General features: G+C 40.3%; 1 protein-coding gene across 7 annotated transcripts in view; it reads right to left on the bottom strand.

The window, feature by feature from the left end:
- The window catches only part of map7d1a (MAP7 domain containing 1a), a 61,219-nt gene extending 37,454 nt beyond the window's left edge, over nucleotides 1–23,765 (bottom strand). For 4 of the 7 annotated variants that reach the window (XM_041044639.1, XM_041044640.1, XM_041044642.1 and 1 more), the window contains exons 1-5: nucleotides 10,217–10,514; nucleotides 6,902–6,970; nucleotides 6,135–6,155; nucleotides 2,642–2,805; nucleotides 2,295–2,406 (exon numbers count right to left, since the gene is read on the bottom strand). In XM_041044639.1, coding sequence (XP_040900573.1) covers nucleotides 2,295–2,406; nucleotides 2,642–2,805; nucleotides 6,135–6,155; nucleotides 6,902–6,970; nucleotides 10,217–10,514 — 664 coding nt within the window. Of the gene's footprint in view, nucleotides 1–2,294; nucleotides 2,407–2,641; nucleotides 2,806–6,134; nucleotides 6,156–6,901; nucleotides 6,971–10,216; nucleotides 10,515–23,377 lie in introns of those variants that run through there. The other 3 variants (XM_041044641.1, XM_041044646.1, XM_041044643.1) reach the window with 2 other exon arrangements.
- Between the last annotated feature and the right edge of the window lie 1,399 nt (nucleotides 23,766–25,164).

The following is a 25,164-nucleotide window of genomic DNA, read 5'->3' as shown; positions in this document are numbered from 1 at the left end:
TGCCTACTTCACAACAACATCAATTCCAAAAAACAAGTTAAATATACTGAGGAAGAACCTTCACAAACCACCTTTTCAAGTCGCAGCACAAGCCTGGTGAAAAACAACACAACCATAACAACCAAATAAGTAATGGAAAGCAATTGCTGGGAAACATGTAAGGTTGATGACGTGAGCTGGCACCTCAGAAAAGAGCAAAATCTTAAACCCGTGAAACCTGAAATAATCTGAAATAATTTCCAATTCTATAACCCCTTAAAACACTGCAATCAAATGAACACACTCTTTTCCCAAACATTGTCAGACAAGATTCAGACAACATTACAGCAATAGAGGTATTAAAGGAAGCAGATCATGAATGTCTTCATTTAAATACACAAGTCTGGTAGACATGAGACACCACACGCTTTTGATAGAGGCTGAGCATTCGGTAGCACTCCCTAAATAATATCTTGAACTGTCAGCAATTCCGCTGCAGCGTGTTTATGCTTGTTTATTTCCATCATCTGACAGGCAGCAGACTGGTGAGGGAGGAAGGAATGAAAGGAGAAGTTGATTTGAGTGTCAATAATTCCCTGGGCATATGGCAGAAGCGATTATACAACACAAGATTGAACTAGGGACTCTTCAGATTTAGAGCCTCATGTTGGGACGATGGAACAAACGGAAAGAAGCATCAATCCAGCAGCACTGTTAACACATCATTTCAACAGTATTACCTTGCCTCTGCAGCCATTGCTGACTCTGTTCTTATCAGATGCTGGACTGTGAGGACATTTTATCAATTCAAATTAAGAACTATTAGACAACATATTCAATTCTGCTGCCAGTCGATAAAACTCTGTTTGCTGCAGCTGCTGCAATAAAGCGGCTGAATACATTTTCACATCAATACAGTCTGGTCATGATAAGGGGCTAATGACCCTGAAGTAATGTTTAAGAGGCAAACGGTCTGCAAGGATAGGGCTGTAGTAGCTAACACATCAGCGCAAACTGTATGTTTAAGTGGAGGAGTGTGACTGATGCAGCAAAGGCACACCAGACTAAAATACAACAAAACAAAACCTCCAGCACAGTCCAAATCTGTTTGGGTTCCGTTGGATTCCTGTCTGTGTTCAGGGAAACATCACCCCAGCAGTGAGCATAAAATACTGTACATCAAACTAAGCTGGCTAATACACTGGATTAAGAAGCAGACAACAAATTAACTTTAGTGTAATTCACCTGAGTGAGGCGATAATGCAGTAATCTCAGGCTGCAGTGTTTCAGATCTATCTAAACGGTACAGTTGTAAGATCAGAAAATTAAGTGTTTAAGATATTAATCAAAAATGCCAAACATTTGCTGGTTTCAGTAGGATCTTCTCTGAGTAAATCTCCCTTCAAATGCAAAAAGAAACATCTGCAAAGACATTTAACGGCGGCAGCAGGTCAATCCATGAAAGAGAAATTAGTAATGTCAGGTTTGCTTCTGATATAACTGGTGTTTCCATGAAAATAAGGCTGGATCATCACCGGGTCCAACATAACATTTTTTTCCTACTTCTTCTGCTTACTGATCAATACGCGGCATTGATCAGTTTCTCGATCCGCTGTTTTCGTTCTTCGTCTCCGCGTTTTGCCCAGATGTCAATCGGGCCTGCTGCGGGGTTGTCTGCCGCACGCTTAGCTAACAAAAAGTTCAAGTGATGCTTGCTTTTGTCATGTGCGTCCAATTTATGCCTCCGATAGCTGTCAAAAATGATCCACTGCTGTTCCTTTGCTGGAAACTGTCGGCAATACCTGACAATACAGCCCCTCTTTCTCCTCTCAGTCTCGTAGACGCTTACATTTTTCCGAGTCACTTTCGTTTTTCCCGCGTGTGTACATCGTACGAGCAGTGACTGGCCAATCGCTACACTGATTACAGTGATTGGCCAGTGACTGGCCAATCAACATGCATGTACTTTTACTGGCCCCGGGCCAGCGGGCCATGGGTTATATCGAACCCTGCAACTGTGAAAATATTGAGCTGCATGACAGCAGACTAATTCTGAAATAATTTCAAATGGACTCATTGGGTTAATGGCACTGAAACTCAGTCAGCAATGGTGAACAAAAACCTCAAAAGACAGAACCTATATACAATAACAGGCCATGCACTGCACTGATACTATATTCCAGCAAGACAATCTGCATAAACTGCTTCATATTAGCTACATGAAGCAGATATTATTTAGTGTTCATAAGAAACGAGTCCTTCTCGTTGGGTGTGAATTTATGAGGATGTTTATCCAGATCGGAAAGTACACTCACTTTCTTTCTGGCTGGAGTTCTGGCTGAGGGCACCAGCCCATGACCATCGTTGCTGGCGGATTTCAGCCCACGTCTTCTTGGTTGACCTGTGGATGGCTGCCTCATAGCGTTCCTGGAAAGGATACAAGAACACGTTGCAGTCTTTAAAACTGTCAAATGCGTCAAAGGCAACATGCAGGACAGTGTGGCACCTTATATCCTTCAGCAGAGAAGCCTGGATTCAAGCACCCTGCATGTCTCAAGTGTCCTTGAGTAAAAACCTAAATACTTTCATATGCAAATGACCCTTAACATTTAACATTGATTAAATTATTTTCAACACAGCCCATGGTCTTGTCCAAACATACTTTGTTCTTCTCAAGTTTCTGCTTCTGTCTCTCCTCCAGGGCTGCTCGCCGTTTTTCTGCCTTTAACCGCTGCTCTTCAAGCTTCCTGCGGCGCTCCTCCAGCTGCTGATCCCTCAGCTGCCGTGCTTTCTCCTCCTTCTCCAGCCACTGGGTCTTTTTGGCAGCTAAGATGGGAGAGAAGACATGGTCAGGAGAGTCAGATTTTACTAAATAAACACAAGACAAAGGAGCCCTCTACCTCTTCCTTGTCCTGTCCAAATATGTATAGTATACATCCCCTTTCAAAAATACATTCTTTGAAAAGTCTGTATCAGTTTTGTCTCAGAAAAGTAGTGTGATATCTGTTAAAAGCCACTATCTGACACAGAAACACTCTGTGATACCTTTCCAAGAAAAATCCTGTTTGAAGCATGAAGAAAATATCCATAGTCAAGCCCCTCTGAAGTTTACTTCACTTATGAAGCTGTCTTGGGGAAAAGGTTGCCCTTTACCTAAATCCCCTTTTGTGTTTGGAAAATAAATTCAATTGACTTTTCCACAACATAGTGCATAATGCAAAGTTAGACTGATACAGTACTTCTGAAGTGACACTTTTATCCCATACTAATCGCATCAAGCCTGCATGTCAGCTTCAATAAACCACACACTTTGATATGGAAATTGCCTCCTTGTCCCCAAGCCATTCAAAGTGGGAGTAAAAAAGCCTCTTGCAGCTGCCTTACCGAGTGTACACAACTCACCATATTTCTTTAAACTACAAAGTAAAACCTCCATGAAGAATCACCCTCTGTAAGAAGGAGAGGCTTAATTCTCTGAAGCACTTGATGCAACAAAAGCAACTGGTTGTGGATTTCGAATTATTGTGACGGATCATTGCAGAGATGCTGGAGGCTAGTGGGGTTCAAATTTATTGGGAGACACACAGTTCAGCTTTCATCTGAGAAGGAAACAAAAAGCTGAGTTATACCAAGGCACTGCTTGCCAGCATCTTGCGGCAAAGAAAATATCTGCTGCATTGCGTATCTCAGCTCATCTTAGCTTGATGGCCTCGATTTGAGAGAAGCCACATCTTTACCTTCCTGTGATACAAAGTTTTATGGGATGCTACTGTGGTACTGGTAAGTGCAGTGGAAACAGCTTATTCACCCATTGTGATGTGATGACAACCGAGGGAAGACAAAAACTGCCTCAACTGCCCACAAATGCAATGTTTAAGGCTTACTAAGAGTACAGTTTTCCACCTCCTCCCTCCTCACAAGTGAGACATTTATTATGACAAAACTGTACCCACTCTTTCCAAGCAAATCAAGGGTGTGACAGTATGAGATTTGCTGATTGAATTGGACTCATTCAACAACAGTGTTTTGTAATGGTTTTCCAGACTACAGGTGCAGGTTGCAGGAAGGAAAATGAGCTGGAAATTGGCTGGGGGATTCATGGTTACACTATGCCATGGAGAGTTAGTCTGGGTGCTTTCAGCTCATAATTTACACAGTTTTTGTTGGAGTGCTATAAATCATCAATCATTTACGAATCTATTTCAAGACCTGAAATGATAAACAGATTTTACAATTTTAAATATCTTAAGCTGGCCTTTCTTTAAAATGTATTCCTTGACTCCCTCCTGACAATGATCTGTGTGTTGACAAGTACCATCGGGAACTACTATAGTAAGATCATTAAATAAGCATAAGCAGAGGGCTGCTGTAACCCTGGTGCATGAAGTATTCATACCATCCCCCAACAACAGACAAGGCAGGAGAGTAGCTTCTGTGCAGTTGCAGGCAATTCTCTGATGCAACGCACTCAAAGCTTCACTTAAAAATAACAAGGATCCAGTAAGAAACAAACAAGAATGTGTAGGGGTTTTCTGATCGTGACTCCTACTTACTATTAACCTAAAAATACTAGAGGCGATGGTTGGTCAGATAAGTCTTCCTGACCAAGATCTCTTTTAAGCTGATATTGTAAACACAGGCTTTGGCAGGATCTCATCTTTTATCCCAGTCTGAATGAGAGTATTAGATCAGACCAGTGCCATCTGGCATGCCCCAGTGATCGCCCAATTAGACTTATCCACACTATGAAGTGTGTCAAACTCATCTTACTGCTGTCGAACACACAGTTGGATTAGGTAACATGGTATTGCTTAAAGTATGATGACAACTAGTTTAAAATAAACCTGCATCATGTGAGGATCTACATTAAGATTATGAATTCATTATGTATTTTATAGAGAAATGTCCAAATATAATAAACATTTGTGTTTTCTAAATCATTAAGCTCTAATGAAATTGAGAGAAAAAAATAGAATTTTTAGAGTTTTTTTCACCAATTTTTCTTGAACTTCAATGTAATAAAAAAAACGTCTGTATGATTGAGTTTTGAACAAGTATTTTTGTCCAAGTCTACCACGTGGATAAAACCCTGTGAGACTACTACAGTAAAAAAAAATGCATACTGTATCTGTGAAAGCCACGAAAAACATTTTCATTCAGCTCCGAATCTAAACAAGTGAACGCTAATTTACATAGTTTCCTATTTCATAAAATTTTGAACTGTGTGATTTTCTCTGGCAATATAAGGTTGTTTAGATGTAAATTGACAGCCAAGATAAATCTGGCTGCAAGCGTGTCTTAAACCTACAATTTCTTCAGTAAGATGGTAATCATAGTGGTTTTTGTGGCATGTGGTTCAAACGTGTTATCTTTAAACACAAAATCTGAGTTCTGTGGCATTCAGCTGGAACATGTGGATGCACAAAGTTCAAACTCAGGGCACGCTACATCTTCTTCTCCAAGAACCAATGGTCAACATTTATTTACACATAAATGATTGGTTACATGATCAGTCTACTGCTACATGGATTTCTGTGAAAGAATGATTAGAGAAAAAAGCATAAAACTAGTTGAAATCTCTATGATAAAGAACAAATAAAACAACCACAATTTCAAAACAAGGAACACCATGAGGAGTAAATGAATGAAAACTAGGGCTGGGCAATATGACCAAAACTCTTTAGTATTAACTGTATAAATAAACTGTCAATAAAGCATAATAATATAAATTTTTGCCTCCAGTCAGATCTCCCTGATTATGACAAGTCTGCTATATGTCTTCTTAAAGCTCATATTTTGAATTTGCTCAATTGCTGAAGAATCGGGATTAGTGCTCATGATTTTGCCTGCTGCTTTTCTTCAAAGGACGTAGTGTGAATGAGAGATAAGGTCAAAGCATGTGACCAGGTGTCTTTATTTAGAGGATGGTTTTTCAAAGCCATATTGAAAAAACTTACCAACTTATGCAACACTGGGCCTATTATTCCTAAATTCAGTATTGATATGTTTTCGGTGTATTGTCCAGCTCAAGTTAAAACTACTTCATCAACTTTATTAAGCTGAGACGTCCACATGAAACGAATGGTTAATGACAGGCTTCACCACCACCATCACCACCACCATCACCACCACATACACATAGGTGAGTGGCTTACCTTGTAACTTGCTGAGCTCTTCTGCAGGAGGAAGAGGTGAGAAAGAAGACAGAGGCAACTGTCAATCATGCAAAGCAGTGCACCAGCGTGTAGCTGAGTGACAATGTGACAGCCATGTGTTAAACAAAAAAATAAAGACTTGGGCAAAGAGACATAACATCAACTGACACAAAAAGTACAGCTGTGTCATTTGATGTGAGGCCCAAGTGAAAGGCACTGAGGAAATTGTGCACCAACTGATCAAATTGCATCAATTTCGGTGGGGATGAATTGCAGAAGAAGGTTCTGTGCTTTAATAACTCAGTGCTGCTGCGTGGAAAAAAATTCTAATAAAGTCATATGAGATATTCGTCACACGGCAAATAGCTCACACATTTTTGTCAGTGTGAGGAAGATCTCTGTTAAATTCAAATTGTATTAGCATACATTTTAGTGCAGAGGTGAGTAAAAGCAATGATAAGTCAAATAACATACAATAAGCAAATGTTTTAACATTGCTCATGAGTTTTTTCAGCACGCATGCAGAAAATTAGTGCTGACTTGTCTTTGGTAAAATGGTGGCTTGACTTTAGCTGATTTCTGTGCAGAAGCCCTAACTACTCTTTCATCCTCTCCAAGTTTCTGTGCTACATGTGCATGCCATCTGCAGCCAACAGCCAAACCGGTAGCAACACGACAGATGCAAAACAACCTCTTTCACCCCGACACTAGAGGGCACTGTCTTCCTGTGTAAAGGAAATGTCCTCCCAGTGTGTGTTTACACTTACCCAGATATTTGGCCTTTTCCTCTCTCCGCTCCTTGGCAAGCTTCTGCCTCTCCTCTGACTTCATAATGTCTGTGATGAGAATGGAAGAGCGAGAAAGGAGATAAAAGGGATAGGATGTGTGAATGAGAAGTCTCATTTTACGCACTTATATAAAGTCCAATCCACTCAGCCCTTAGACAAAGCAGTTATTTTAAAATGTAATGAATCCTGACATTTCTTTCAGTTTCCTTGCAGGTCAAAACAAACACTTGTAAATATCATTTTATTCCCTAGATCAACACAGCCTGAACATATTTCAATATCTAAAGAATTTTTTACTTTGCACCTCACAGAGTGAAATTCATTACATACTTCTAAATAAATGAATAATTAAGAAAAGTTCTTACAAAGACCTCAGTTAAAGCTGGTTAGTCAAGTTGACTTAAGCTGGAATCATTTGTCAAGGACAGCTTGTGTTATGCAGAGAATAATTTACACAATTAAGTCAGTTTCCACAGCACAACATATCAGTTATGGAGGGAAAAGAACAGAGTGTAAGTCTTATAAACATTCAATTTATATGAAATAATATATTATCAAAAAAGCACTGAAGTTACCCTTAATACGTTTAGTTAAGACTCCTGTAAACGTATGTTTTATTTAGAAAAATATGTTTTGTGATATAGATATTATATTTTTTCCTGAGTAGTATCTGCACCTGCCCTCTGAAAAACATAAATATGAGTAAATGTTTTCTTCACTCCTTCCACATCTGTGCAGCAGTGCAAAAATCTGTGCAAAACCCTTTAACTTTTTAAATGTCACCACAAGGAAATGCATGCCACAAGACAATGACAGGAAACTGGCAACGTCAACACTGATGCTCAACACATGGCTGAAACCCATGTGTGCTATATTTTTTTAGATTAAGAGAAAAAAAGAATGTTTGAAGAAATTTCTACTAGCAAGCTAACCTCCTCCAAATAAAAGCTGCAGCATGTGGCAGGCCCTCTAAATCTCCTATACCATCTGGATGTGGGTCTATGTTTGACTGTGATGTGTTATGACTACAGGGGAGCACCTACATATATTTATTCTCTCTGTGACATTGCTGTTCGCTGTGTCTGTTCACATGTGACATTCCTTCCAAATACCTCAGGGGAAGCACTCAGTGAAAAAAGCCGAAAGATCAGTGCATGTAAACACTGAACGGAGCCATTTCAAGAACTGAAACTGCATCCTGTCATGATAACCAGTGATACTTCCTGGGAAAATTTTACCTTCGCACAGAATATCCCAATGGAAATTATTTACAACTAGAGATAAAATGATGATTCAATTCATCATTTAGTAGATGAGTAGAGATCTCACCGGTTACAGCTTTTCAAATGTGAATATTTGCTATAAACCAATTATCTTTGGCCTTGAGACTGTGTTGAAAAAACAAATTGATTTTGCTTTTTAGAGACCAAACCAATCAATTGATTAAGATAATCAGTAAATTAATCAATAATGAAGACAATCATTATTTACAATTATACTTACTGCATAAATAACTCCTCAATAGCAATAATCATCATGGGATGTTTCCCTATGCATAACTTGTTTCTGCTGCCTGTGTCAGCCACTGAGAAACACTGCAGTCTTGATCTTTCTTGAGCCTTCATGCTACATCATCCCCCTCAATCTTCACTGACCAGATGTTCAACATCAAACACAAAGGAACTCTTCCCTCAGCCACATCTAATAGGGGGAGGCGTGAATCATAAACACGAAAACAATCTGCCATGCAGCGTCCCCTAAGAACAACCTCTGACCCACTTTGATATTTATAGGACTATGGAAAGCCCGCGTGCATGTTCTTGGTCGGTGTGATGTGCTGCTGTTTGCAACTCACTACCATGTTAATCATAACGTCATGTGCACCAAGCTTCTGCGACAAAAACAGACTGGCCCAGAAAATACTGCTAGGTGCAGTGTTTGGGCTCCAGACTGTGCACACAGTCGTCTCAAAATGTCTGTCTTATTTTGTTCGCCTTTAAATTGGGGTACAATAGGAGATGTGCAGGGTATATTGCATAGTGCGACTTGAAACCCTCATTCAATGGACACACATAAAAAACAAGAAAGTGCATGTGTTTACAAGTATGTTTCTCTCAATGTTCACTGTCGTAACAGTGGGATGATCCTTGACACCACCTATATAAAGAGGTTCTCGTGGACACAAGCAAATCACATGCTTGAGATGTGTCAAAATACAACTGAGCAGACCATAACTGGCAGCTCGCAACTGAACTGCAAGCTTCACAATTTCATTTTACTAATTAAGGAGCCACAGAGTGCTTTTCATCTTCATCGCCACCCCTCTGGGTAGTGCAAAACCTCACAAGTAATGAGCTTTACAGAACAAGCGGAAAAGGAACTTGAAGGACAAAAGGGAAGTATAGGTCAATTTTGGTATCAGGGGACTTAGGACTCAACAACATATTTCTCTAAATTAGACCAGACCTTTGTCAAATTAAAAGAGAATACCGTAAATGTCTTGATATAAATGATGTGGCAAAGGTAACATAACAAGGTATCCAAACTGACTGTCATTATATTTTTGGGAGCAGTTTGGGACTTTGGAGGGTTTATCCTCGTCACCTCATGCTAAGGAAATAAAGACCATGAACACAGAGAATGGATTAATGGATAAAGAATAAAGAGGATTACACTCCAAAAACCCTCAAACATGTTCCTTAGAGTCTGCATATGCTGTTAGCCAGTGGCTGCAAGGAGTTCAAGTGGTGGCATTGTGGATACAGCTATGGTGTAACTGCCAGATCAAACTAAATTCCTTCTTGGCATCACTCACTGAAATGGGATTTTTATTCACGTTCCATCTGCCCACCCCTCATTAGGGACCTGTGCATGGCAGTGATCAGAATTAGCTATCCAGTTACCAACAAAGCTCATTTGTCCATATTTTACAGAGATATTTTCTTTAGTAATTTCATTCTGTCTGAAGTCTTCAAACCCAAAGCGGCAAAGTTCTCTCATAACAGCTTCAGTTCCGTGAACGTTCCAGCACCTAAAGATAACCTGCAGCAGCTCTATTGGATTTAGCCTCAAGTCTGAAAGCATGTGGTCACCATTGCTCCGATACCGAAGCATTACTTTGCCTCGAGAGAGTTGACCTAAGTCCAGCAGAGTGCAGATGTAATTGCATCACTATTAGAGCACTGCTTCGTGTCTGGCCAAATTCAGCCTCCACTGTAAGTTTCACCTTTAAGCAACTGAACTCTACACAAGCGACATGGATGCTTCAAAGGTAAAACTTTAGTTTCTCTTTACCTTGTTTTGACCTGGGGACAGGTGATGTAGGTGATCCGGGTGATTGAGGGATGATGTCAGATTTTCTGGGGGTAGTCAACCTTCGGTCTGTAGCCTTCTTAGCCGGAGACTCCATTCTCTGGGTGTTGTCTGTCTTCGGGGGGCTGCTCTCCCCCTCTGGGTCAGGCCTAGTGGGGTTTGGGTTCAGATCTGAGTGGGGAGCTGGTTGAAGAGGAAGACAGAGTAAAAACAAGTCAGAAAATGACAAGGTAAAAGGTAAGACAAGCACAGAGACGAAACTCAACCAGTTGGTCTTCATTCTTTTCGCTGCCAGGCCTATGAAGTAGTTCAGTGTGGATGACGTAAAACTTCCTCCAGACCTGCATGTATCACGTGTGAAGGGTGGAGAAGAAGACTGTTTTCTATGAGAAAATGTTCACTTTTCAATGCTGTAACATAATGAAACAGAGCACGACCAAAGAAACAACCTAAGCTCTTCTGTTTATGTACAATGCTTATTTCAGTTGTTGAGCAACATTATCTGCTACAGAGATTACACTATTTGCTCAGAAGCACAAGATAATAGGTCTTAAACCTACTCTCCTAACTCTACGCCTAATACCATTTCTGCTCTGCGAAACTGATTTATTGACAGATTGGCCTGAGCAAATGAATCCTGACTCCCTGGCACAACAAAACACTGTAATGGGTTGTTGGCATCCTGATGATTGTATTGGGGTGAACGAATTGCTTAGGAAAACAGAATCAGACTGATCACCTTCCCAGAAAGTACTCAGACTTTTTTTTGATGAAAATGACTCAGTAGTAGCCAGTTCGTTACTCTTATGAGATTTCAAAAGTTTTTTGATAAAGGAGAGCTGGGCTGGTTTTTAGGACAGCAGCTTCACTCACAGCACCATGACTCACATTTGGCAGGCAGCTGAACTTGAATCTCCTACTCAAACATTAGTTTGCCCAGGCTTTGACAGCCGAACAAAGACCCTCATGGGAGGGACACTTGGCTTTGTCCACTCAGCACTGTACCCCCGTGCTCCCTGTGGAACCATGTTGGAGCACAGTTTCCTCTGCATAGTCTCTGAAGGTAAACACTGGGGCAACATGCTGTAAATTATTCAGACTTTGGCTAAAAACAACACAGACAGCAGGGGGCTGTCACACTGAGACAGTAAGAGCACTGAAGATTTACTATACAAATGCTGTGCTATTCAACAGTTTGCAAAGAAGAGCACCAATGTGACACAAAACCAATGCTATGCAACTTCAAAGGGAATTGATTATAGCTTTGTATAGACTATGCAACTGTACAGTGTGCTTTTTAAGCCAGAAACATCTCCACAAAAACAGGCTATATAGTTTTTTTTCCCAAACAAACTGCTCCCTTGTGGGTAAAACTCAAGATTATTATTAAACCTAAGAGGCATAAAGGGGGACAAAGGTCTGCGTGAATAGGCATCAGCTTCTCACTGCTGCAACTACAGACGCTTAGTAGCATTCAGTGAGATATCAGGCCTTACGGCAAAGACTGTCTGAGTGCATCTAGGCACATGGAAGGGATATGGCATCAGTCTGGGAAATGGAGGCAGTTGCTGATGACCTTGAGATGGGGAGAGAGACAGAAAAGCAGTATGAGTCTATGAAAGAGTTCAGCTGTGAGACAAGACATTGTGTATCCCTTGTCAAAGCATGCCACTATTAAATAAGCGTTCCTCGGCCAGAGATGTGCTCTGACAGAGAGGGGCCATTGTTGTGGTCTCTGCATGGCAACGGGACAGCAGCCAAAACACTGCAATGACAGTGAGAGGGGAAGGGAAGAAGGAGGATGGTAGTGAGATAAACTGAAAGAAGAGGGATACTCCCCTAGTATCTACTTATTGGGTAATTTCAGCGCAGTTTTAAGATGAAATGCATCTATGTGGAAAAAATTATGTATTCAGTGATGAAATAAATTTTTTGTTTTCTAGAGAAAAAAACAACACAGCACCTAGGGTTTGCAACTAACTTCATTTAAATCTCATCAACAAATCCCTTCAACAGTTTGTAAACAAATGATGCAACACTCAACCCCAGGCGTTACACCATTCCGACTACTTAGGTGATGAATTATACAACCCTTGTCTCTGAATTTATCAACTTCCACATTCCATTTTCTCACTGATCCCTTAGGCCACATATGACAGCGAGGGTATCGAAGGTGATAGGAGCAGGTGCAGCTCTGAGAGATGGGTATTGTGTTGCTTCATACTCCCATACACCTGGGAACTGCAGTGACTAAGAACTGGCTGGCTGACAGAGCTGTGGGGGACTGCTCAGACTATCACTGTCATCTATACTGTCAATGATGAAGAGAATGAAAAATACTCTGGTACGTAGGTGGCCCTGACAATGAATACCACTGAAACCTGAAGCTCTCAGGAGGGAAATGGGATGGGAGCTGAGGGAGAGGACTGCTGCTGTGTAGCAAGGGACTGAAACAAGGGCTGACTGATGCAGTGCCCAATTGTCTGGGCTACCAGACAACTGGGAATGTACGATACGATTGTTTTGATTAGATGATAAAGCAGTTTTATATCTACTATGACATAAAACTGAAAAAAGCAGCAAATCTTCACCTAGATGCTGAACTTGCAAATGTGTGGAATATTTTATATATGACTGAAACTGATCATCAAAATAGTCGTAATTTTACTTAAATAAAGTAATCAGCTACTTGTTTGAGAAATAGAATTGCAGTTCATTGCAAATTCATAGTTAAAGGCAAGAAGTTTCTGACCACTAACAGCTCTATGGAGCAACCTTTTACACGTGTCCCCAGTGTGTTTGTATCATACACAACTCTCCACAGTGCACAAAAAAAAAAGAACATGGACGTCTGCTAAGCTGAATCACTCCACTTCAGGAACTTCTGCCTGTCCTAGGTTGACTTCAAGTATATTTAGAAAACTGTCCACACAGTGAACCTGGCAAACAAGATTGGGACATCTCACGCGGTGCTTTGAAGAGAATTCTTAAGTAATATTTGCACAGATGTACTAAATGCAGTGACAAAATCTGTTCAGCAATCCATGAACTCTGTGTTCTGGCTGTTGTCACAAGCAAAAAACCAAATATGACTTGAGCTAAGATAATCAAATTATCCAGTTTTTCTGTTGGGTGTATTTATGTGTGAAATCACTGAACAAACAGGAAAATCAGCCTAATTCTATTTTGATATTTACAACTGCCCCTTTAACCACAGGCTATACACTCCAGCGTCCCAGAGGATCTGCACCCAGTGCACAACTACAGCCAAAAGCCATTAGACCACCTTCTTGAGATATCACTTGCATTATTCATAATCATAAATCAATGCACTCCAACTTCCTCTGCTGAGATGCTGGAGTCTCCATCAAGCCTAAACATGGAAAATCACTTCGATGTATCTCATTGTAGGAAGACCACGGAGAAAAATACAGAAGACAAACATTTGGTCGGAATTTCACATGCTTGATAACATCTCAGACCCTGAATAGCTTGGTCTTACATGATTATTTACCATTTCTGTACCATTTCTGTTCCCTGGTTTGAAGTTGGCATGAACCTGTTTGCATGTACGAAACAGAACTTTACAAAACAGAATCGGAATCAGGTTGTATATGCGTGATGCCAGGAAAATGCCGCTATCTAAGTTGAACTTTGATCATTGCGTTAAGTCACAAAAATAAAATGTTATAGAGAAATGCTTGAGATTTGAAACCAAGTTTCTAAGAGCTTTAAGTTTTCAAGAGAGAACGTGATAATCCAAAATCCTTTGTAACACTGTAAGTATTACTATGACTACATTAGCATACTATTAACATTAATAGCATCATTCTCTTACTAATTTGGTGGTAGAAAGTAAATCCTTCTTGAGGGCATCTGAAGGTGCTGTCCTGCTGTGGTTGCTTTTGTTTTACTTTCCTAATGAGTATCAAAAGGGTATTCGACAGCTATGAGACCCCTACAAAGTGGGTCAGAGGAGGTTCAGGAATCTGTGGCATGTCGTGTGTGATCATTGATAGAACATCACACTGTCACCCTATACCATGGCTCAGTTGGCCCCATCATGTCTCCCTATGGGGCCTCTCTAGCTGCAGGTGTCAAACAAAGCCTGAGGCACTCAGCTGAACCCATTTACATGCAAAGGTGATACAATAGGATAAGATATCTGTAGAAGTCAGCAGAAATGGTAAAGGAACCCCTGCAGAAGTGGGCGTTTGCACACATGCACAAGCACAGTGTGGGAGCAGAATGGCAGGTTGAGAATCAGCAGGTAAGTAGCTGCCATTTCCCAGTTACAGACATGTCAGGTTGGACAAAATGCATTTGCAACTCCAAATGTTGGTTTGCAAAAATGTATTACCGCCTCTGAAAAGCACCATTGTAAATTCAATCCCAAAATACAATTACAAAGGAATTTACTTCTTTACAGTTTGGCTGATGACACTGTGAGAGCCAAGTTAAAACTGGGATGCTGTCACAGAAAATGTGATTTAACAGAAATCCAATTTCACAGCATATTATTTTGTTAGAGGAGGTTCTAAATACACACTGCAGAGCCTGCTTCTTCATGTAGCGCTGCCCTAGTGCCACTTAACTGACTTTGTCTCCTTCAAACTTCCAGTTTAATTACTTTAATTATATTAATAACAGAGTATGAATATTACGTCAAAATAATATGAATTCCATAGTAAAAGTATTTTTAAAAAAATACATAAGGAAGCAGAGGCGAGAGAGGATATGTCCTTGCAACCGCATGTACCCACGTTCTTTTATATCAACACTGCCATACATGCTACAGGATGTGACAGAGAACAGAAAACTGTTCTAAGCACAGCCTTCAGACAGTATACCACACAGCTATTTTTCTACCTGTTCATCAACCTCACACGGGACCTATGAATTATGGTAAGAAAAGCTTGTGTCCTCGGCAGCAAAACAAAACACACATGACTCACTGCATGACAGAATCAGCAAACTATGACAGCACATTCATATGACAGTGTTTGCACATTAACAGCTCAGGGAGGGATACTTTCAGTTGAGAAGAGCTGTAAAAAGCAACAGAAATGTAAAACTGCCTGATACAAAAACAAGCTGAAATTTCCAATGTGGAGAAAACACACAGGTAATGGTAACCATTAAAATGATCTTCCATGATAGTGATCAGCCATAATGAACATGACGTACAACTGCTGCTCATTCCAAATGCAACACCCAGTGCATTCCCAATGTCTTGCCAAGATACTGTGCAGAGTAAAAATATAGGGCAAGACATGGAATATTTATGAATTCAAGAGCTGTACTCTTAAACACATGTCTGTCTCCTGCAAAACAGATGAAAAAAGGAGTTATTACACTGTCGGACCACCAACAAAATTAACTGAAATACACAATGCATAATTGTTGCACAATTTAAATATACCTAATCTTAAAACAAAACAAACAAAAAAAAAAAACATGGCAAACAGGGTGTAAATGCACGACATCCTCCTGAAATAAATGGAAATGAGGCATACAAGAGCCGAGGAAACAGTATTGAGTGTGAAATCAAAAGACTGGAAAGGGAAAAGGGCGGCAACAAAAAAAAAAGAAAAAGAAAAGAAAAGAGGAACTCTGGAAGCAGACAGAGAATAGATCTGCATCTCATTTGGGATGGGCCGGGGAACTAATAAACTACCTCATCGCTTACCCCCTAACCCATCGCCCCTTCACCCTGTTTTGTCCTTCGTGCACCGAATAGGGTGATGTAAGAGGGCAATGAGGCCCAGACACACAGGAAGCACAGTGTAAACAACAAGCACGGTCTCCACACCAGACTAGGCCCTACGTGTGTGTGTTTAGAGACCAAAGTTTTCATTGCATGTGCTTACAACTGAGGACTACAATTTTAAATAGGAACTGAGAACAATACCATTAAATTATGCAATTTTCTGTCTCAGATAAGGGTCGTAAGTGAAAAGAATTTTCATTAGAAAATCTAAAATCTAAAGTTCTCTGAACTGAACTGAACTTAAATACTGGAAAAACCTAAACAATGTCAATTTATTAACATATAAACCGCAAATTCTCACAAGTGAGGTGCTGTAAATAGGGATCATGTGGCACTTTTGTTTGAAAAATGACAAACATTTAATTGATGTTCAAAAAAAAGTTTTGATTTGTTTTCTTTTGATGAACTAATCATACAATTGGCTAATTGTTTCAGCTCTAGGCTGAATGACACAAAAAAGAATGGGTCAAAGACATCTGATGCAGGATGATGAACTCCCTAATCAGGCTACAATTGATGCCTATCTTATAAAGACAAAAGTGGTTCTGCATACCAACAAACAGGACTGAAGACACTTCAAAAGACAGAGTTCCTTTATGGCATGTTAATCGGCCAGTGAATACTAATGTCTCTGTCAGGGACTGCAACAGCTTTCATCCCATCACCTGGCCCTGGCTGAGGACAATGCCATGCATTTAGTTGCTGCTCTCTCCTGCACTGGCGTGTGTGCTAAAGCCACTGCGCTGATAAAAAGCTCTGCATATTTGAACTAGCAGCCGCTCCCTGGGGACCCTGAATCTGGTGCACCACCAATATGCTCCAACATAAATGAATAAGTAACCTAGACAGCCTAACCAGTGGTGGGAGAGAGCGTCAAGCATTGCCAAGCTCAAGCCTTTCTCGATGACATTAGCGGACGTGGTTGGATTTCTGGGCTGCACAAGCTGCCATTCATAACTGGAAGCAGTATATAGGCATGCCAACCAGTTGCTCCAGGCAACCTGCTTCATGTCCCCTTTGGAGGTTAGGAAGTGGCAGCATGATTTCATTCTAACTGGTCTCAATAGGATCGAGGTGGGATTTCTGGGCCAGTTTTACTCAGAATGGGATTTAACCTATTTGTACAGGTTTTGGAATTTTTGGAGTTTGATCTTTTGTAATTTAGTTTGTAATGACACACATTCAATCTGAAACTAATACGATTATGCCAAAATCCTTTTCACTAGAAGAACAATGCTTCACTGAGCCTTCAAGGGCAAAACGGTCAAGATTTTTAACTAATGACTAGCTACACTGTTTAGTTAGAAGGAAATGAAGCTATGACTAAGAGGAAGCTTACACCAAAATATTCATAATGGGTTAGAAGTGCATAAAATGGGTTTTAATGGCCTGTGGTCAGCCAGGTAAGCACTCACAAAGCTTTGTCTGACTGGTCCTTAATGCCACTGCCAAGATCTCAATCATCTGTAATCCCCTCTGTGAATTTTGCATTTGTGTGGCAGCCTGTGTTTGCGTGTGCATGCGTTTTTGTCTGAGCTAACTCACACAGCCATCATTTGTCACCTTGTCCCAAAATGGTTATTTTCGTGAACATTACCTAAAGCAAAGATTTTGCCTCAAGCAGTAATCTTGTGACCGTTCAACATACAATTACACTCAACAGTTCTCATTATCTGGATTTTTGTCTCCCTCACAAAAAAACAGAACTTCTCTGCTGGCAACAGGGTTCAGTCATGGGTTTCATAAGCATAGGTAACTACAAGGTAAACATCCAATCCCACCAACTCCCTTAGTAATGAGGTTCCAATCAGGATTCACAATGCTTTTAACAAATGAAATTTCTTAGAAACCAGGTACAAGAACTAAATGAACTGCTAAAATGGGTCAAACAATGGCACCGGATGACACATGGTACACCAGGCTAGGACTGTTTGGGAGATCAAAATGTGTTTACACTACAAGAAGCATGTCCCTTTAGCTGAACAGGGACTGGTCTAATATCAGCGGATAGGTCTGGTGACTGGAACTTTCAGACGCCCAGAGAGCACAGAGCAGACACGTCTGGGATATTTTCAGACTTGATGGGAGGTGGAAGGAACAAAAAACACAGTCCAAATCGAGACTTCCCTCCCCTTGTCCTTCTTCTAGTGTCCCAGGCAGAAGGCTGGCACAGCTGACTGATAATAAATTTAGATCCCATGATTCTATCCCGTTGTTTTTATGTCTTCTACTGCATTTTTTTATGCAATGGTTTTAGAGCAGAACATCCTGAACTGCCTTTGAGTATTTGACATGTATTTGAGTATTAAACATGATAAATAAATTTGTCTCACCTTTTCTTGGTCTAATTATCTGAACAAACTTTGCACCTTTGCCATTCTGGTTTCATCATGCTTTGGTGCAGTAAATGTATTTAATATAAATGTGTTTTGTCTTGAAACCAGTCTCCCAGTGTTTACCAGTGCAAGAATAATTATGCATTCTTGGTGAGTTAAGTTTATTCCTGCTGACTGTAGCTACATCAGTTGGTATCAATCTTCTCATCTAAGTCTTGCAGTCTCACCCCCATACAATTTTGATTAACTAAATTTTAATTAAAGTGATTGACGTTCACCAAATAACTGTCCTTTATGGAAAAAACTAACCCTTAATACACCCACTACTCACCAAATAACACAGAGCTCCACTAACAGCCTTTAGTCCTGCAGTTTAAAGTAAATTACAGGTGGTCCTTAAGAAGGCATAGCTCTCTGAATGATCAACTGTATTAAATTTCAAAGGGTCTTTTTACAAGAAAAAGTCCAAAGGAGCTGAAGAGGTAAAGAAAGGTTAGAAACACATTATCTGAAAGATAATGCAGCCCGTTTTTATTTACTAAACCTGTAGCCCACCCACAGACATTTTCATAAGTGTGACCAATAACATAATGGGGCTGAGTTATTACAGTCATCATCACAATGGACCCATAAAACATGAGCTTGTACTTCCATGTGGGTTAAATGGGTTAGAGCTGGTTCAAAGGCAACTCTAATCCTAACTTAATCCATGTTTTCACAGTAAACACTGTATTTGTCAAGTTTCCTCAAGTTTTTTCTGATAAAGTGAAAATGGGAGGTCCAGAATTAAAAGACTTCACAAACACAAGCTCAGAATCTCAATTTAGTTGTGTCTGTCATAAAGGATTCCCCAACGCTTCCAAAAACAAACATGAACTGTGGCTGCACGCACATATTGATCACTTTCCATAGCCATTTCCCTGCTAGAATACTGCAGAGACAGAGAGTTTGCACACTTTGAGTGCTGGTAAATGGGAAGACTTTCTACAGTATTTGCCTTTCCAGAGTGCTGAGTTAGAGACCACCTCTATTCCCTTATGAGAGGTCAGTGTCTGGGCAGTGTGATTTACACCATCTGGGTGCTACAGAGTGTACCGGCAGTGACGTGACACCTCCTGTATGTGGAGAGCTCCGGAGAAAACAGTCCGTTTTTTTTCCACATTTTTCACATTACTGCTTGTCTTGCTTTCCTTATGTCTCTTTTGGCCTTAACTTAGAATTGGACGATCTGGCACTAACAGGAGGGCCTGACTCTTGTATATACAGACACAAACATGCACACACAGAATTTTGCAAATAGTGTGACAGTGACACAATTTTGGCCTTGTAGTCCATAATATTGGATTTGAAATGAAACAGTGACTCTGCAGCTTAAGTGCCAACTTTCAGCTTTAATTTGAGGATTGTTACATACACATGTGCTGTTCCAAATTTAGACAGTGACTCTAAAGAAAAAAAAAAAATTCAACAATCCGACACTATTCCAACCAATTTGATGTGAACATCCTCAAATACTCTGAAAGCTGTAGCTCAGCTCTTCAATCTCAGTTAGTGTTTCATTTTAAATCCAGTGTGATGGAGTACAGAGGAGCCAAAACAGCTGAAAATGTGTCACTGTCTAAAAACTGCACTGTAGTTTCAAAAGCAGACCTCAGCGCCACAGTGTTGGCATGACTTCAGTCGGTTCTTTGTGACTCAGATGTTTCTGTTCATTTCTCGTTTCTCTCTAAATTTCACAAGGACAGGGCTGAGTCCCTTCTATAAAGTATGCTGAGTGTGGGCTTTGAACATATCTGAACATGTGGGAACAGAAAGACCCCAGTCTCTTTCACCACCAAGTAGCTTTAGAAGAATAATCAATTAATCTACACACCAAAAGGAAAGTTCTATCTTTTGCAAGAGCCTGGTAAAGTGTAATAATTCTCAGTTTGCTACCTAAATCCTTTTAGCCACAATTGCAGTTTGTCATTCGTTCTAAAAGGTAACGAAGATTAAGATACCTCAGAAAAGCCATTTGATTGACAAACTAATCTGTGATTGCAGCCATATATGCTGAATTAAATGGATTATACAGAAGCCCACACACAGGTTGGTCCCCTTAGTGTGCACCAACCGTTAATGTAAAAATGAGATTAAAAAAACAGAAGTAACAGCAGGATAAATATAATGCTCCACCATAATTTTCTCCCCCTGATGCAGAAATACACAGATTTTAAATTTCACTGCATAAATGATTTGAAGCTTCAAATTCCAGCCTAGAGGACAGTACAATGAAAGAGAATACTGGTATAACCAATCCTGTTGCTTTACCTATACAGTAAAACTCATACTCACACAGTGTTACAATTGCATGCAACATTATTGCACTCCCACAAATACAACCATAGATGTAAAATACTCTGCTCATATTTAAGTATTCAATCATATATTTTTTTGTTTTTCTACATGACAGAAGATGTAGATGTAGCATTGCTTGATGATGCATTTCCAACTTGAATGATTTCACGTGGTTAACCTGTCAGAGTCATACATATCTCCTGCAGAATGTGAAAACATCTCATTATGACACACACTTCAACACCACTCCAGACACTTCACCACACCACACTGCTCATAATTAATCCTGCGCAAAAACGTCTCCCCTCTGTTATTATCAAGTGCCATAATTGGGTATTGAATCTAGGAGGGCCCATGGGTCCTTCTTACTGCTAATTTACCAAGATACTAAAGCATCTCTCTCCAAAACCGGGACATGGTCGCACATATTCCTCTGATTACATAACAATTCCTGTGCTGATTTAATCACTACAAGCTTGACAACCAAAGCTGGTGGATTCAACCTTAACACACAACTAACAAGAATTACACTATGATCAGTCTCCCTGGCTCTTTATCCTCAACATGGCTTTAGTGAAGCAGCTTGTCGTTTTTGCTTAAAGTTTGCATAAAGGCTCATTAACAATTTAAAGCATCACCTCAGTATCTTAAACATTGTGCATCTCCAGTAAGTATTTCAGAGATATCAGCAGTGCCACTCATCTAAAGTGCCGGTGAATATGCTCTGAAATCATAAATGAAAATAAAAGTTTCTATTCATTTACAGCTTAGATGTTCAGGTAAGGAGATTAAAGAGGGCGGCCAAACAGAGCTGACAGTCAAAGGGGGGCAAAACACAGAGCACAGAGTGAAGAAAGCCTGCATGAAGAAAAGAGGGATTAGAAGATCTTCTCCAAAAGTCCTAACAGCAGATTTTCTCAATGGTAGGCCAGGCCCTCAGCAGATCCAGGGCAAGAGCATCTGGTTCACAACCAAGAGAAATCAAATGAGCTTTCCTTAGTGGACATCTTTCAAAAAAAGAAGAAAAAGCTTCCAACTGATTTGCTGTTTTTGGGTTTGCTAGAGGATGCTTTATGTTTGCAACATGGCTTTTATCTGAGGTTTTTAGTGATAGATGAGCTCCCTCTTCCCCTCCATAAGAGTGTGTCGCATCCTGGTATCAGAAGGGTAAAAATCTTCCTCAAGAGCAACATTATAAGTTTAAGGAATCCTTATGTGATATAGCAGTGCAGATTTGAAAAAAACACATGTTCACAGAGTAACATCATGAGACGGATGTCACACTATTTGCTACACATGCAGTGTCGGAGCTCTGACGACCATAATTTATTAGAACAAACTGGAAAAACAGTCTTTGATGATTCTCAATAAGCATGAGAAACATATCAGTCTGGCTGACATGCATTGCATCACATGAAACAAGAGGCCTGATGTCAACATACATACAATGACAGCTTCTCCCAACATCATGGTTATATATACATATATGTTATAGAACATGGCTGTTTAAAGACACTCCAGTCTGATTCCCATGATCAGGGTGGAGCACGACTCTCCTCATGCTTGATGCAGAGCCAAAACTAGCTGACTTCCCTGCACGAAGCCCCCTGTCAGCAGGAAGGAAGTTTTCTGTTGTCAGAAGGAGAAGGTCACATTGTGAGTCCCCTTCTATTTCCAGAAACAGGCAACATGTCAATGCACAATGCTTTGGCATGAAGCTTCAAACATTAGACCAAAGCTGGGTGTCTCGCAAGACCAACTTCACACTGGCAGGTGTCCAACATGAGTGCTTCATCTTGTCTCAAACTGAGACATTTGTTATGGCTGTGTGGGCAGACATGACATTGGCCTTGAATTGTATGATCACGGGATCACATAGTTTGTAATTGCACAAATAAATCTGTAACTAAGCCGGATCTGACCGGAGTGTAAGGTGGACTCTTTATCCTGCACTTTGGCCCTGAGCTGATCTCATTAAAATTTTCTTGATTTCAGGAGTTTGCTGATGCATCTCTGCACCATTTGAAAAATAAGTCTGCACCTGTGCACAAACAACTAGTCACTGCAACTGGAAAAGATACACTGGTAGAACATCAGCAAAGAGGTGATAGGACGGAATGCCAGACCGCCTATGACTGCATCATGTTAGTAGTGAGCTAAACATAACATAAGGAGGGGGATGGGATGGGACTAGTCACATTACCTCATCTAGCGCAAATTGTGATATTATAATGCTGGTGGCTTAGCTCTATGCGAATGACATTACAATACAACTTGCCGGTAAATACAACCATCAGCAGTCAGCCGATGATCAAACCTGTGTTTTGTTTTTATCATCAAAAGGTCTACACATGGATGAATCACCTTTTCATCATCACAGAGATTACGATCTGTCTTGAGGTTTAGGTATTAAGCCTGTGGACAGTAACAAAGTTGCACTAGCTTTATGATTTGTGGACTGTCTCTATCCGCACTTCCTAATGGATTATGCATAATTCATCAGACAAATTTATTCCCGACCACGCTCTCCACTGCTTTACCTTAATTACAACACTGTGTCTCAACCCCTAAATGGGCTATAAAGTTTGCACTAACGACACAACGTTTTAAATCATTTTATTACAGCGTGACAAAGGATAAGAATGGCAAAACAGATTCAGCTCTGAGGTAGACTAGAAATAAGAGTCAATACAGACTTACATGTTGCTCCTGGCACCGTATTTTCCTCCATTCCGGGGGCAATACCCTCGCTTTCGTCTCTTTTGTTCATTCAGTTTCAGCTCTTCCTCTCTAGCGGTCCTCTCATTCCTCAGGCAGAATGAGAGAAGAGGTGAGTGTGTAGAGGGGGGAGGGGGGGGGTAACTTGGTCGAGTCACTCCAGTTGCACCCGATGTCCTGAACGAACCCGGCAGGAAACCCTCCTGAGAGACCAGAAATAAGGACAAAAAAAACAGAGTCCGGTCAGTACCAGCCTGTTAACGGGGGTACCAGTCGCTGCGGCTGCTCCTCAGATAAGTGAAATATTAAGGTGTCGGAAAAAATTTGGGAGAAAGAAAACAGGAGAGGAGGACTGAGGGAAGTTTCTCCCTCTCCGACACACTACAGCTGATGCTCTGCTCGTGCGGATGGTCCCTCACTGGCCTCCGGATTGGACTGTACCATTGTCAAGAGGGGTGTGTGTAGCTGTTATCTTTACTAGACTTCGTAACATTATGGTTCGTTTTAATGTTGTCGAAGACCCACATGGGTAGTGTTACGTTTCAACATTTTTATCATGATTTTGTGGCGGCATTCATAAAGAAAAACAAATGTATATGTGAAAAAAAATCCTCTGTAACCTACAACCTTATCGGTGCACCCTCCCACAGCGCTCTCATAGACAGTTCACAGTTCACATTCAATATAAACCCTTGACTTGGAAAACACTCCTTTGACAGGCATGTGTTTTATTTTACGGGTAACTCGTAAAATAATGACAAAAAATAGTTACATATGTTATATATGTGTGTGTGTGTGTGTGTGTGTGTGTGTGTGTGTCTATGTGTATATGTATGTATGTATATGTATATATATGTATGTATGTATATAGGATCAAGGATCAAGGAACTTTATTGTCATACCAGGAAATTTGCATGTTATGGTACGAAATTGGTACTCAGGTCCCAGTTTTAAGCCATAAACATTAGAGAAATATAAACATTAGAACTAATGTTTAATATAATAATAATAATGTTTAATATAATGTATAATATAATAATATATATATATTGTCAAATGTGTTGTCAAATATATAACATTTTTTCGAGTTTTCTCTGCAGAACTCATAAACATCAATCTAAGTTTCTTAAGATGTGAATCCCTGCTCAGTGACCTAAATGTAGCGATAACAGAATGAGGATAGTTTGCAAATTGAGCCCCAGTTGGATAGCAGGACAGGACAAAAGGAAAAAGGTAGTTTACACACTCCATATTGTGACCTCCCACAATTCTTTGACTCGATGTTTTTAGGTTTTGTATGTTTTTAAGTTTTTAGGTTTTGTATCAAAACTGTTTGGAGTTTACAGTATTATGTGTGCACACTACCTGTGCTCTTCTGTTTTTAAATCATGTTAGATCAGCCTTATTGCTACAACTTTGACTTAGCTAGAATTTGTATGGTTAATTTGTTGGAATTAATAGGTTATACATGTGTGTAATTTCAGTGTAAAAAAGAACACCAGATTTTCCTGTCAGCCTGTTTTTTTTTAATCAGAAACAACATAAACCAGTTTTAAGCATGTGACTAAAAATTGATCTTTGTTACATAACAGTATTAGGAACTCCAGACTGTCTTCTCGTCTCACACCTGTGGATTTCTCAGAGCATCTGCCAAGGTGGGGGCTGGGCCAGGGGCTCATAGGCACGCTTGAGAGGGGACACCCCGTCAAAAGGACCCCAGTAGGGCTCTTTTGTGCAGCTGTTGAGTTGTGTTCACCCAAACCCCCAAG

The sequence above is a fragment of the Toxotes jaculatrix genome, chromosome 8, assembly GCF_017976425.1.
Source record: "Toxotes jaculatrix isolate fToxJac2 chromosome 8, fToxJac2.pri, whole genome shotgun sequence".
NCBI classification, from domain to species: Eukaryota; Metazoa; Chordata; class Actinopteri; family Toxotidae; genus Toxotes; species Toxotes jaculatrix.
This window is presented reverse-complemented; position numbering and strand designations above follow the sequence as displayed.